Genomic DNA, 14,396 nt, shown 5'->3' on the forward strand with positions numbered 1-14,396 from the left:
CTTCAGGACCATTACAACTGACAAAGAATATGCTCGTTCCATTATATATATGTGAACCTGCCCTTCTCCAGCGTTGAGCTGCCCCAATAGCTGCTGGAGCTGGTATCTCAGATGGCAAGCTCCTTTAGCCAGGCACTCATCCGGTGCGTCAGAGCCCAGCAGAGCTGACAGGTGACACTAGTACAGCACGCACATTTCAAACCAACTTTCATTTTTGAAATTCAGCTATTGGATAAGGCATTTTAGAACCTCTGTGATAATTAAAGTTTACATACCCAGTAAATAAAATTAACCTAAAGAACTACATTAAGCACTGCCTGAACTGCAAATCCACCCTTGTCTAGTCCAGAGCTGGAAACCACTACTGTCATCACACCCCTTAGCAAGACAGAAGGTTTTGAATATTCCTTCCTTCTCTTTTCATAGGAAGATTGTCAGAAAGACATTTTATTGTCCAAAGCATAATCATTTTGGTTACAAGGCACACTCTGTACAAAAAAAAAAAAAAAAGAAAAAAGCACGACATATTTGCAGTATGTTTTATAAACACTAAATTATATACTATTTTCTTGAGTGGTCGACTTAGAAAAAACATATTTGCATATGCTGAAGGTATAGCCTTTATATTTAAGGTGCTGTATTTTTGAGAAATACTGAATTTGGAAATGCAAGGAGAAAAAGAACCAAGCCTGCAGTTCCTTACGAGATGTAGCTCAGTGCAAGATAACATCTGGTTACCGGAAGAAAAGTGTAATTGCATTAAATAGAATTTGTAAGATCCTGTTCAAATTGCATCAGCTTACTGAGAGCAGTGATTCTTGAGCAGAGGAGGGCTGTTATTCACTGGAGGGCTACTCAGCGGGAAGCTTTGCTTTCAGCTGCTCACCTCAATATAATGTTTTACATTAATGCCTAACAACTGCATCTGCTGCCACTGCTCTAAACACAGTAAGGAATTGGGAACAATAGGACAAAAACGTTTCTGAGATTAATTGAAGAACAACTGTCCATGGAAGCCTTTCTTGACTAAATTATGATCTCCAGGGAGATCATCTTCCATCTTCCAGATGGAAGCCTCCTGTGAAGAGCGGTAGCCCTTTTAGAAGCAGCTTCATGTGACTGCAGTTGGTACCTGTCAGGTAATTCTCGCTCTCTGTACATCTGATTGAGAATAGTGACGTGCATTCTCATCTTCAATTCCACTGACAATGAAACCCGCCCCCCCAAACAGTGTTTCAATTCCCTAGATGTCTCCCATTCTGGAAAAGAAACAAACCCAGCACGTTACTGTAAAAATAAATAAAAAACTGCAACTTTACAAAAAGAATGCTACTTTTATTTTCAAATGCTGTAAAAAGCCTCATATAAATTTTATAATGCTTCTATGTAACCTTCCCAACCACAACTAATGAAACAGTCTAGGAAAAATATAGCAGTTGCCATTTTGACTCCAAGAACGAGCTGCTGTAATATATCAACATTAAAAGGACAAGGTACAGTATGTTACAATGCTTGTAATTGCTCATATTGAAAAAGTGAGAGCACTTCCTAAGCATTAGAGTATAACTGGGCTAAACTGCAGTATTCCCTACTTGCTGTTGCAGAGGAGGAAAGTCACCTTGTTACAAGGAGCCGACACAACACCCTTTGTACTGCTTATGCCCATTTCTCTTAGTAGTGTGGAGAGCTTTCAGCAAGCCCCTTTGCACTTTGGTGAATTCACCCATATCAGATGCTATTATTCCATACTGTATCCAACCACTCAGCTGTTTAACAATTGACCTATAAAACTAACATGTAACACTCCAGCAAGGCAAATTTAACAGTGCAAATGCAGTATCAACAATATTTGATTTGTGAATGCTGGCAATTTTTTTTTTATTATTTTAACTCCTTTTGCAAGTGAATGAACCTCTGCATATGTCCTATACCTAAGGCCACGCATTCATGCTGATTAGAGATGGAACAAAGTGCAAAAGCTCAGATGTGTTTTCTAATTCAAACTTCCTCCCCAGTTTCAGCGTATTCAGATCCAGAATTTAGATTCAGGCTCACTACTTCCATTGATGCACTCAGGTTTTCCCTACTGGAATAGGTTAAATTCCCAGCAAACCTCTGATAAGAATTTGCTTACAAAATTCCACATTTCAACAAAAGTTAACAAATCATACTTCCACAAAATAAATTTTCACATGGTTGCAATCATCAAGCCATTTCAGGATCTTTGGTACTCCAAGAATAAGAAAAATAAATGGCACAGTGACAAACAACACCAAAGGAGAAAAAAATAAAAAAAGACAAATGACCATCCAAAGGAATAAGACAAAAATAAAGCAAAACGATATGTTGCACTTCCATTTTTTGAAAGCCAGTGTAGATTAACCTTCTGTTCTTTTTAATCTATTATAGTGTCACAGTTTTACCTTTGAAAAAAAATAAAAAAGTCTATAATCCTAAAAGCAGTAGTTAACATTTTGTTGGACTTGACTTATTGATTAAAATAATTGTTTTCAAAGAAATAAATTCAACTACCACAATACAGGAGTTTATGCTAAATAGGCTGCAGGCTGTTTCCTGAAGGATACAACTCCTATGTGAGCACTGATATGTTTAATTATCTGCAATTTTAAATGCGTATTATCTTTAGTGTTATGAATATAAGGGTTCAGCTGTTTCCCAAGTTTGTAAACCAGTGAGTATGTACAGACATCGTTTATTAGATAGCTTTAAATTAAGAGTGTATTTATCTCCCTCCTGCAAACCCTGCAGGAAAAAAAAAAACAGTATTACTGAGCATTTGCAGTTTCCATGAAATTGATCTTGTCTTAGCAAAGTAACTGCGGTCTTTTGAAATGTGTTGTTCACAAGAATTCCACTTCTGGTGCATATAGTGACCCCATGAATGAGATTGGAAATTAAAACTAAGAAAAAATCTTTTTTGAATAGCAGTACCCTTTGAGGCAAAGTCTGCATCTTGTATATATTCTGCCCAATCTCCCCCATCTTTGTAGAAGGGACTGAATGTCAGGAAAGGAATTTCCTTTTCTCAGAAGCCTCAGAAGCTGCTATGCCAGTGGCAGAAAGAAATGCAAAAGTATAAAAAGGTGGATTTAAGTTACTGGCTTTGGACAGTCTCTGGATGGACACAGTTGACCTTCACTACATTGCATTGACATGGCTAAAGACAACACCAGAGAATTTCTGAAGGATCTTGTCCCAGGAGCAGTAAAGAGGTGTTAATTAGTGCAAGGTTTGTGAAGAAAAACTAGGAGATCACATAGTTGTTCCCACTTAAATTGAACATTTAGGCAAAGTTTAGCTCAGCCATAATCTGACTTTATAAATTGGGTGGGCCCTGAAGCACTGGATACTCTTCTTTGATGAACTGAACGCTATTTCTTTTGTAGAAAAGCAGCATAAGTAGCAGATGTTAGATGTTTGAAGGAAGATAAAGTATTGGAGGAAAGGCATCACTGAAGGCCTTGAAGAAATTAGCAGCTGTTGGATCAGGGAAGACTACATACATTGTCAGTAAGCTGCTGATGCACAGAAATTTTTCTGGTAAATTGACTTTTATGCAACAGATGAACACTCCAAAGTACGTTTTTGAAGCATACAAATAATTCAGAACAGCTGAACAGCTCAGAACATACCATGGTGCCTAACAGCAATAAATATTTCTGTAAAAGCTTTATAAATAGTCACTTCCATTTTGCTGTAAAAGTCAGTCTAATGGAGTCTTCCCTGCCACGTGCCAAAACATCCTGTGCTTCACTCTGATGGGTGTTGTGGGGGCTTTAGAATGCCTTTCATTTGTGTTCAAAGGAGGAAGGCAGTGACAGTGATTCTGCTCGTTGAATTACTGGTGAATTGTTCATTGCCGTAAGTCTCTTTTGTAATCAGAAAATGATACCAAAGTTTTCCGCTGTATTGTGATAGATTCAAAGTACTGCAGATAATATGCTAGTACAGGCAGGGATGTAGCTGAGGAAGAAAATCATAGCCAGTACACAGTTTTCTGCTTCGGTTTCCTTGACCCAGGGGAAGGAGACCCCTCTCTACTGTCAGTTTGTCACCATCTTGCAGAGTGGGGAGAACAGGTGTAGGTGCTCTGCCTGGTTCAGTCGCAGTTGTTCGTGGTTCCTGGTAACTGGGCTTCAGAAGACTCAGCTGATCCCTTATAATCCCATGGTCCACATTAGGAAGAGACGCTAGAAAAAGCTGGAGCCCACAGAAGAGTGAGTCCAGCTGGGCACTCCATTTCCTCTGGTTCAGCAGAGGCTGCTACAGGTATCCTGGAAAGGAAAGGGTGCAACAGCATCCCTTCTTGGAACTTCTTAGGGAGATGAAAAAGAAAAAGCAGCCATTTGATCACTTCTCTAGGATAAGTTTTTCTCGCACAGAAAAGGATATTTTAAATTCTCAACAGCAAGATTATCTGCCTTCCAACAGAGGCTGAAATGCAATCCTGAAAACTGCCATATTTTCAGAACTTGGTAATGGAAAAAACAAATCTGTTAAAAGTTTTTGTCATTGTTACTCAGATTCCCTTTTTTCTTCTGAAGTTGTCAACAGGTATCATCATCATGAACAGTATCATCATCTTCAGTGATAGGACCCATTAATTATCAATTAAAGCAGAAATGTCACTATACAGATCACAGGGACCATCTTCCTGCCCCACATCCCCCACAAAAAGGGACAATCTGCTCACAAAACCCTCCAGCGGGGAGCAACGAGGCTAGGCAGGGTACAAGTAGGCCCCACAGGACACTGCTATTTAGAATAATCCAATATTGCCACACTCATGGGGTATATCTGCAGACCACAACTGGAACACCCTTAAGCAACTGCTCAGAGAATTTTGAAAACGTGGGCAATGTTTTTTTTTTTTTTTTTTTTTTTTTTTTAATACTGCATATCTAAAACCCACTAGGTAAGCAGTATGATAACAATACTGCGTAAAATGATGTGTTTTACTCCTGGGTGGATTAGACAGTTTACAGTACAAACAAAGCCACAGGACAGAGAGGCATAATTAACCATTATACACACATAGGCAGTGCAGTTACAAAGGGATGTACGTTCCTTTTATTCCAGTACCTTTGTATAATAAAGTTAACAAAAATATTCAAATATTAAAAAAAAAAGAAAAAAGCCAGCTGGCACTGCCAACTAATTCCTGTAGTAGTCTTAGAAATCCTAATCCTGTAGAATTTCCTTGTGAAATTGATGCGCACCAGTCAATGTGTTGATAACTAACGCCAAGCGGGTCTGGTGATGCAACTACCTGAGGTTTGTGTTTTTATTTCTTCTGTGGGTCTGGGTTTTGTTTCACAAATTCCCAGCTTTCATGTAGGTAGGGATCGAACCACGCTGCGTGAGCCCTTCAAACCTCTTGTAGGTATAATTGAGGAAAACCCAGTCTTTGGATTTGTAGTCAGGCTCCGTTGTGTTTGGCACTAGAATTCAGATACAAAAGTAAAAATCAATCAATCAATCAAACAAACAACAAAACACAATTAAAAACAGTGTTGTTTCTGAAAGGACTTTTCACACATCAACAGTCCTGAACTTGTATTTCCCTACTCATCAGAAATTCCTTGAAAAAATCCTGTTTCTAATCAGGTCAGCTGCCTTCTGTCATTAATATAAGTGTTACTTACATTAGTTTAAAGTAGTTTAAAAAGTAACTAATAAGTGACTTAATAGTCACTTAATTTCAGCGTGCATCTCTGAAGTGAAAGAAGTTTGGTTTTGTTTGTTAATGGTTATTTTCTTCTGTATGTGTATATACCATAAGCTCCCATACATTGAGAGGAACCTCTTAAACAACTATGGCGTATATAATTAAAAGAAACAAAACATTTAGAATGCTCCATGCACAACGAATGCAGGAATACACATGGTGTTATCCTCACCACAAACAGAAGAAAGTTTTATCCAGGTTCTCCCAAGAGAACTACATACATGAAGCACATGTTCCTTTTCTAGGCCTTCTGCCTGGTTATAGCTTCTGCGAGGCTCATATAGCTAGCGGGAGATCTAGTCACGTTTTATTTTGTGAGCAGCCCGCACAGCTAGTGTGCTGAACACTGACATTCACTGCAGAAGGCTCCTATATTCAGCACTCAGGTTGCTGCTTTTAGAGTTCTACAACAGCATTTTCAACTCTAGTTGCCAAAAATGCTGATCTCCAAGTTTGTATTTGGGTATCTAGATGTACATTTTCAGTTATACAGTGGGTCTGAGATGCCAAAACCAATACAAATGCACTTGGTGTTACCTAAATACGGGAATAGCTAACAGGCACTGGAGAGGCACTGTTTGGCATAAAACTAAAAAAAAAAAATTAAAGGTCAAAAGCAAATCAGTGCAGACTGTTTTTATCAGAATTTTTTTAGACAGACTATATGGTAGAAAACTGTACTGCTTTTGGCGCTCACTACATATGCAAACCATTTTCATTAATATACTTAACTGTTCCAATCTTTTTTTCCACTAAAGTTTTAAGGAAGTAGAAGCTATGAGAAGTCATACGTTTAAATTTGTTTTTGAAAGAGAATCTCTAGATCAAGCCTCTATATATTACCTTGACTAGGACATCAGAAAAGTTAATAAAAACAACAAGAATGAACGAACCCATGAAGCATTCTGGCACATTATAGATAGAAATTTGGAATTTACAGTGGCAGTCTCACCTGGCTGTAAAATATCAGATTCAGGAAACTCATCGAAGTTGGATGTATCATCAATACTTTTGATTTCTATAGGGATTGCAGCTGGTCTTTCCCTGTAGATAGACATAAAAGAATAGTAAGAAAAAAAAAGATACATTAAGTTCCATTTCTTTTAACTTAGTTTTTTACAGTTACAACATCCTTGTAATTTAAAGCACAAAGCTTCCATGAGAGATGCATCTGGCCTGTCTACTTTCTGACATCATGGCAACGTTCATTAATTTCCTATCTAGCATTAGCATCTTCTTGGCAAACTTGGGGAAAACATGCTTTTCCATTAGCTGAAACAGCATTCCACACTCATCTGCTATACAGCTATTACTATCTTTGATGTCACCAAGAACCACAGTGGTTACCTTCATTTCTTAAATCCTGCCTACCCAGCCAAGCAGGATTTTACTCGCAATTGAAGCCATTAGACATGTTGCTTTACAATTCCAGTACCCATCAGCCTGGAACTCATCCAAACACCTTTTGACTGTAGCTCCCATTTCTGATGCTCAGTTGTCAGTATCTCTCATCCAAAATGAGTTGAGTCACACGTTACTGATTTATTAGCTTAACAATCACACAGTCCTTTAAAAAGTTTTAAGGTAGCTTTTGGAGTTACTTCAGTGATCTGTCCCACAAAAGCATTCAAACTGGAACATGGCACTGTGGGGGAGTTATTAATTTACAGCTGTAAAATTATTACAGCTCTGATTATTACAATTACAATTAAATCCACTTCTGGGTGGAATGGGGAAACCCTTTTGCCACATTGCCAAATGTGGCATGAACAGGTAAGTCACTGCTGTTGCTGCTCATTAATGTTTCCCACACTGAAAAGATAAGTTACATGAAGCTTTCTTTCCACAACAGAAGAAATGAGAAGTACATGAGCTGGACAATCACACGCCCACTGTGTGGATTTTCATATGCAAAAGTGCAGTATTCCTGAAAGAGCAGACTACCTCAAGCATTAAGAAGGGCTGAAGAGTAGCTATTACTGTAGCTGAAAACATCTGTGTGCCCAAAGTCTGCTTTGAAGGTGCTACCACTGCATGTACACACAGATGTAGCTCAGCATCTGCACGCACAAGCTCAGGCTAGACCTGGTATGGCTGCCTCGGCAGGGCCTCTACCCAGGCTTGGCCAGCAGAATTTATGCCACTGAGGCTGCCATTCTGAGGTGAGTCAGTGCCTCTGCCCAGCGCCCTGTAGACATACCGGTTCCCTCAGGTGCAAAGACATACCCTGCATTTTCCTCCTACTTGCTGCCTTTCGTCTTCATTCATCTATTTCCCCTGCATTTTTGGGGCAGAGTTTGCTTTTCTCTTGCTCCTATTACAAAAAATAGTTAATTATAGCAACAGCTGCATTTCCCATTACTGATGGAAGAGGAGCTCTCTGACAATATCAGAGCATAAATCAGGAATAACTTGACCACTCTACCACATTTTTTTTTTCTATCCTGGGCAATCTGGGCCAACCTGAGAAATCTCAGGACAGTAAACTCTGATCAGATCTATGAATTACAGCACAGCCTGAAAACCTTGGCTGTCACGCGCTATTGCCAGTAGTGCATTTCAAAATAAGAGGTAAATTGAAGAGAATTATTCTTGCCATCGTAGTGCATGAAATTTTTGCTTTCATGGCTGCTATGCTCTCTATAGAATATGTATGTATATATATGTATACACATATGTACCTGATATGTCCCCAGTCCACGCCTTCAAAAAATGGATGACTTTTTATTTCCTCTACTCCATTACTACCAATTCTGTTTTCTGAGTCAGTACAAAACCTGAAAAGGTGGAAAAATAAAGAGAATATTACAATAAACGCAGAGAGAAGCAACAGCGAATAACTGTGCCATGGTATCCTATATCAGGAATTTGAGCAAGTTCTTTTAAATTGCTGTATTTTCCAAGTAACGTAAAAGTAGCCCATTGCATCTAGGAGATGAGGGGAAATAGCAGAAGTAGAATATTGTTAACATTCCCAAAAATGAAGGTCATGATGACAGTAACTTGCACCTTTTCTAATGATATTCCGATCTTCAAGTTTAGTTAAAAGTTACTGCATGTTCTAGTCTTGCAAGATTAGTTTGGAATAGAAACTCTTATGTCCCTACTACTGAAAACTCCTTTGCACATTCTCAACTATTTAAAATCCATGTTTTAAAGTCAAACTAATAGGAACATAGACACCATGTGATAGAAGACTACTCTCACGTGACATTTTGGAAGTAAGGTGAGCCAACACAAATTCAGAACATGCCATGTCCAAAAAATACCCTACTCTCCCCGTCATTCCAAATTCCCTCCCCTCAGAGGTCTAGGTGCTGGTGGCATGAAGACCCAAGGCCTCTCTCTGATATGGTCCAACTGCACAGTCTTGGCTCAGACTCCTGAATAAACTCTCAATCTGAGAGAAGAAGCTGTGAGAGTCTGTAGAGACACGATAAGAAAGGTGAAAATGAAGACAGAGATAAGACTCTTGAGATGGGGACAGTTACCAGCTGAGGTAGGCAGAAGGATAAACACCAACAAGGAAAAGGATAAAACCCTGAAGAAAAAAAGAGGGAGGAGGAGGTTCTCAAATAGCACCTTGGTGACATCAGGGATTTGTACCAGGGAGCAGCAAAGGCTGACTCTCTTCTCCTTTGGACTGATGCCTATCTGACTGGAAAAGACTCTTAAGCATTTCATCAAGGAGATAGTAAGCATGCCAATGCTTAGCCTAGGAGTTCATTAAGCCCTAGCTACATTTTGCAAAGATGTAATTGCTTTATATTTTTACACTGTCCTTGCAGAGTCTCTTTGAGGATGGCAAAAGGTGTCAGAAGTAACACAGAGGGAGGTTTACAATAACGGAGGAAAACATATCCATGTGAAACAAAGCTTGATTTTGCCAAGTGTGGAGTCCCCATCAACCTACTGGAAGTGGACATGGGCCTCTTGGCGCTCTTTAAGTGAACTGACCTTCATTACATGAAGTATTGCTTGCTTGAATGTGCAGAGCCTCTAATAAGTGATTTAGTCATCCTGCTATTATATCTCTCTCCATACAATCTCACCATCCAGATTCACAAGGCACTTCTCACATCATGTACACCTCAATACAAAAAAGGTCATCTTCTCACTGCTTAGTGAAATCTTCTGCAAGGATTTTAGTAATGTAGCAAGTCAGGCTATAAAACTGTCTCCAATTATAGACTGTAATGTTCTTTTATTTGTGGTAGCGACACTTGGGAAATAACTGCTCCTATTTCTACTATAGTCCAGCCAGGTGGTGGATGCCAAGTACTAATAATAGACCTCAAACTTTGTAATAACAGTTAGCCAGACCAGGTCTCAGGCTTTGTCTGAACTTGACCTTATTTTAGTTGGGTTTTATCCATATCCACAAAAATAAAACTTTAGCTTTGTCTGCAATAAATTCTAGCTCTTAGCCCTGCCTATAAAAGTATAGTCCCCTTTTTGCCTGTAACAAAATCGTGTAAGCTTGTAATACTATATTTAAAAACAAAACAAAATAACACATTAAGGCCATAAAGCATTTGCCCCTCCAAATCTATCAGGAAAACAGAGCATTTCTGCCTGACCTTGATATCAAAACCCCTCACAAAACTTCAGTGCAAGCTGAATGGATTAAAAACTAGCGTTTTGGAAAACATGAGTAAATCCAGAACATCCAAATGTTTCCTTTACTGTTAAAAATGTTGGTGAGTGGTTGTTTTCTGAGTCCCTTTGAGGGGAAAAAAAATAAGGGTCAATCACTTTTTTTTCCCCCTCCCCCAGTGTTCTCTTTCTCTTAACGCAGCAGTACAAATCAAGATCACTACAGCTTATTCCTTCATGCTAAACAGATGGCAAAAGGAAAAAGACTGAAAAATTCATCAAGGAAGGCGACACAGAAGAAACCAATTTTCCCCCCAGTCTAGAGCTTCCTTCATGCAGAACAGAAAGTTAAGTTAATGGAAGATGACTATGTCTGGGTGAGTAGCTAGGAGTGGGCTTTTATTACTGACCTTAGAATTAAATCCTTTGCTTTCTCTGAAATGGGCACCTCTGGAGGAAATACCAACGTTTCTTTCCAATTCATAACTTTCCTGTAAGTTTCTTGCGGTGTTTCTGAACAGAAAGGTGGATACCCTGCACAAACATTAAAAAAAAAAAGAACAAGCTTTTCCCAGAGTAGGAGACTGTCAAGGGGGGAGCACTGTCTGAAGTAACAATAAATGCTAGCTGCTGGCCCTCCCTTGGCTCTGCTTTTGCTACTGTGGCTCCCAGATCTAAAATGTTGTGGGAGCCAAAAGTTCTCTTTTATAGTACTACATTAAAAGTTGATTTTGGTACTATCAGGTAAGAAAACAAAACCTCAGAAGCATTTAATAGTGAATAGTTAGTTATTCACTGGAACTACTAACTGAGGCATTACCTCTTGCTGTCTTCTTGGAAAGATGGGAGGACTTTAAAGTTTTCTGCAAGCAGCGTTTGGGGCTCACTTCAGGAAGTAGTAAATAAAATCCTATTACCTGCACTATACAGATCATACTAGGTGAACTAACAGACCCTGTTACCTTTGAATCCTCTGAATGATTCTTATGGCTGCAGTCTTTAACGTACCTATTAGCATTTCATACATGATCACTCCCAAAGACCACCAGTCACAGAGTTTATTGTACCCAGTCTGCATAAATACTTCCGGTGCAATATAATCTGGGGTCCCAACAGTAGAATAAGCCTGGAAAAAAATGAATAAGTTCTTTTAAAAATTAATGCTACCTTTTTTCCACTTTGCAAAACTTTTTTTCCTGGGGATTCATATATAGTATCTTGTTTTTTGGATGGACAAGAATACTGAATCTGACAATTCACAATATCTAAAATCCCAAGAAGATTATTCTTTTACATGAGAAAACACAGATGCAGAGAGAACCTTGAACCTTGAAAGTAAACGGAAATCATCCTCCTAAGTATGGAGGAAAAAATAAAAAGTTGCACAACTTGCAATTGATGTTTTTTACAAACTACTGTTCAGTGAAAATCACAAGCAGAGCTGAAACTCTGAAATGCCATGGCTGACAGATGCTTCAGTTTGCTTTAGTTAATGCCAGAACACCCTTTATTACTTGGCCACTCTGCATTATAAACCCCTGCTGTACCACTTCAGTGCCTTTCCATAATATTCCCATTCAGCGGGAGACCAAACAAGTTTTTCCTCTGCAATTCTCTGAAAAAGAATCATGCAGCTACTCATCTTGCAGTACTGAACTGCAGGAATTAAACTTGAATTCAAACACACAGCCTCAGTCTAGGAGACATATTCAAGATACAGCTTTGCTAAGTGGCTGCTGACACCTGAGATTAGTTAGTCAAGATGCTTGTGAGAGAAACAAAATCATAAAGAAGAGCAGTGCCTTGCTAGTCACAGCTCTGAAAATAAACAAATGAAACAATTTGATTTGATTAGAATTCATGGAGTTTGAAAAGAGCTACAACTGTAACAGATGAGGGCCTTACAGATTTAAAAAACAAAACAACAAAACCAGTAGCATTAATGCCACGTTTTTATTTAATGCTTTATGTAAATAGTTAAAAATATATATATACATGATGTTATTAACTTACCAGCTGTCGCCTGTTCTTTTTCCACGTTTCTGCTTTTCTCTTTGAGTTCATATTCTGAAATGCTAATTTAGAGAATAGTTATTAGATAAAGAATGCATTTGTGAAGTAAAAGACTAATAACATTTTGTCTTCAAAGGATAACGATTTTATATCTTAAGAATGCTTTTTTTCTAGAAATAAATACTTGATTTTCAGTGGAGACAAAAAAAGGATGAGTAACTACTGTCCAATTTGTGGCTGCGAATCACATCAGTAGGACATGTGATTGGCAATTCTAAATTAGCATTTGCTGATTTTTTCTAAACAACAAGTGAAGAATCTGAGAACTGCAGAAGAATTTTATGTTTATGCAATAAAATCCTAATGTCTAAGTGTCGCCATGGCATAGAGATGAACAGCTCTACTCTTTTAAGGTTTGTAGTGATTGTCACTGTCCTCAGTAAGTCAGCACATGAAATCCATATTTGATCTGGAAGAGCATTCATTTCTGTAACTTCAGTAACATTGTTATGAAAAATGCATTAAAATATAGTCACGCTACATGTATTTGTGTCTGTATACAAGTGTACAAAACCACATTAGCACTGCATAAAACAATTTCTTTCCTGTGAAATGCTTCCATGTCATGGGGAACATGCATTTCCAGTTATCCAACTAAATGCACTCAGCCTGACCAACTGTGTTTAACCCAGCAGAAATAAAGTATGATGTGGTATAGCTGAAGCTCAAAACTATTTAAATGTTTACCTAGGACACCTTATACTTACAGAAGTCACTTGGAGGATTGTGTGTAAGGTTCCTGTAGAACTCAGTTCTGTGAGCTTTCTTTAAACCTGTGCATAGCCCAAAATCAGACAGTTTTACATGACCCTAAAAAACACCAAATAAGATAAAAAACATAATTTAGAAAGAACTTTTTAGAAAGAAACTTTTTTCAAAAAAAAAAAAGTTGTTTTCATAACTGCACTTGCCTTCTTAGGCCATGTGTGAATGATGGACTTGCACAGGACTACCTAATCCACGGAAAGCAGGCAAATAGTGTGTGATTCTTGGTGTACTGGGAGAGTGTGTTTTCTCTAAAAAGGGCGTAATTCCTAGGAATAACTACATCTGCAACAGCTGAGTACAGCTAGTTTACTTGGTTTTGTTTTGCACTGAGACTGAGAAAGCCTCCAGCACAAAATTATTGTTTTGATGTTAACCTAGTTTTAATTGGGTTTCTAGAGATCAGTGCTAGACATTCTACAGGCTTGTGTATGATACTTAGTGGGTCCATTTCACGGCTTACTACAAGTCAGTCAAATGGACAGACTGCTCCCACTCATGAGCGGACAATAAAACAAATGAGATAACTGCAGGAAGTGAACTGATTATTTAGTGTTGTCTGAATGTTTCATGCTTTCCTTCTTCTTGAAGTAACAAACTATACCAGTTTTTCATGTGTATGAATTCGAGCATCTGGACGCCCTGAGTGGGTCTCCCCACACTTACAAGGCTTTCCAACTACAAAAAGAGGAAAAAAGAAAAAGAAACAAAACAAAAAACCCACAAGGGTAGTTTTGCTTTAAGTGTAGTGAAGTTCTACAAGAAAAAGATAGCAACCATTTTCTGTCTTTATTCCAGCTAGTTTAAATCAGTGGTATGGCGCTACAGTTTCCCAGTGATTAGCACCACTGTGAATGGCATTATCTGCAGATTGAGATGTTTAAAGCATAGATAGTTTACGTGCACACCACATGCCTTAGCATCCAGCAAAAGGTTATCTGGTTTAATATCCCTGTGGATGAATCCCAGCTGATGAATAGCATCTATGGCCAACACGGTTTCAGAAATGTAGAACTGTGTCTCTTCTTCTGATAAGGTGTCTTTCTTCATGAGCAAGGTCATCATGTCACCTAATCAAAAAAAAAATACACCTTATAAATCAGAACATTTTAATGGTGAAACCCCATTAGATTCCAAATTTAAACTTGTAACTAGCATTATAGCTACTAATTATAGAACTATTACTGCAAGGACCTACAAACCCAACATACTT

The 14,396-nt window shown here is 38.4% G+C and overlaps 1 protein-coding gene across 3 annotated transcripts in view; it reads right to left on the minus strand.

Moving 5' to 3' along the window:
* Positions 1 to 1,314: 1,314 nt before the first annotated feature.
* The window catches only part of STK38L (serine/threonine kinase 38 like), a 48,850-nt gene continuing 35,768 nt past the window's right edge, over positions 1,315 to 14,396 (minus strand). For all 3 annotated transcript variants that reach the window (XM_083813191.1, XM_083813193.1, XM_083813192.1), the window contains 8 exons: positions 14,099 to 14,253; positions 13,126 to 13,228; positions 12,359 to 12,420; positions 11,354 to 11,471; positions 10,756 to 10,879; positions 8,431 to 8,526; positions 6,702 to 6,793; positions 1,315 to 5,462 (listed from right to left, as the gene is read on the minus strand). In XM_083813191.1, the coding sequence (XP_083669317.1) occupies positions 5,335 to 5,462; positions 6,702 to 6,793; positions 8,431 to 8,526; positions 10,756 to 10,879; positions 11,354 to 11,471; positions 12,359 to 12,420; positions 13,126 to 13,228; positions 14,099 to 14,253 (878 nt within the window). In that variant the 3' untranslated portion in view covers positions 1,315 to 5,334. The remainder of the gene's footprint in view (positions 5,463 to 6,701; positions 6,794 to 8,430; positions 8,527 to 10,755; positions 10,880 to 11,353; positions 11,472 to 12,358; positions 12,421 to 13,125; positions 13,229 to 14,098; positions 14,254 to 14,396) is intronic.

Source organism: Anser anser (genome assembly GCF_964211835.1).
Source record: "Anser anser genome assembly, chromosome: 1".
Classification (NCBI taxonomy): Eukaryota; Metazoa; Chordata; class Aves; order Anseriformes; family Anatidae; genus Anser; species Anser anser.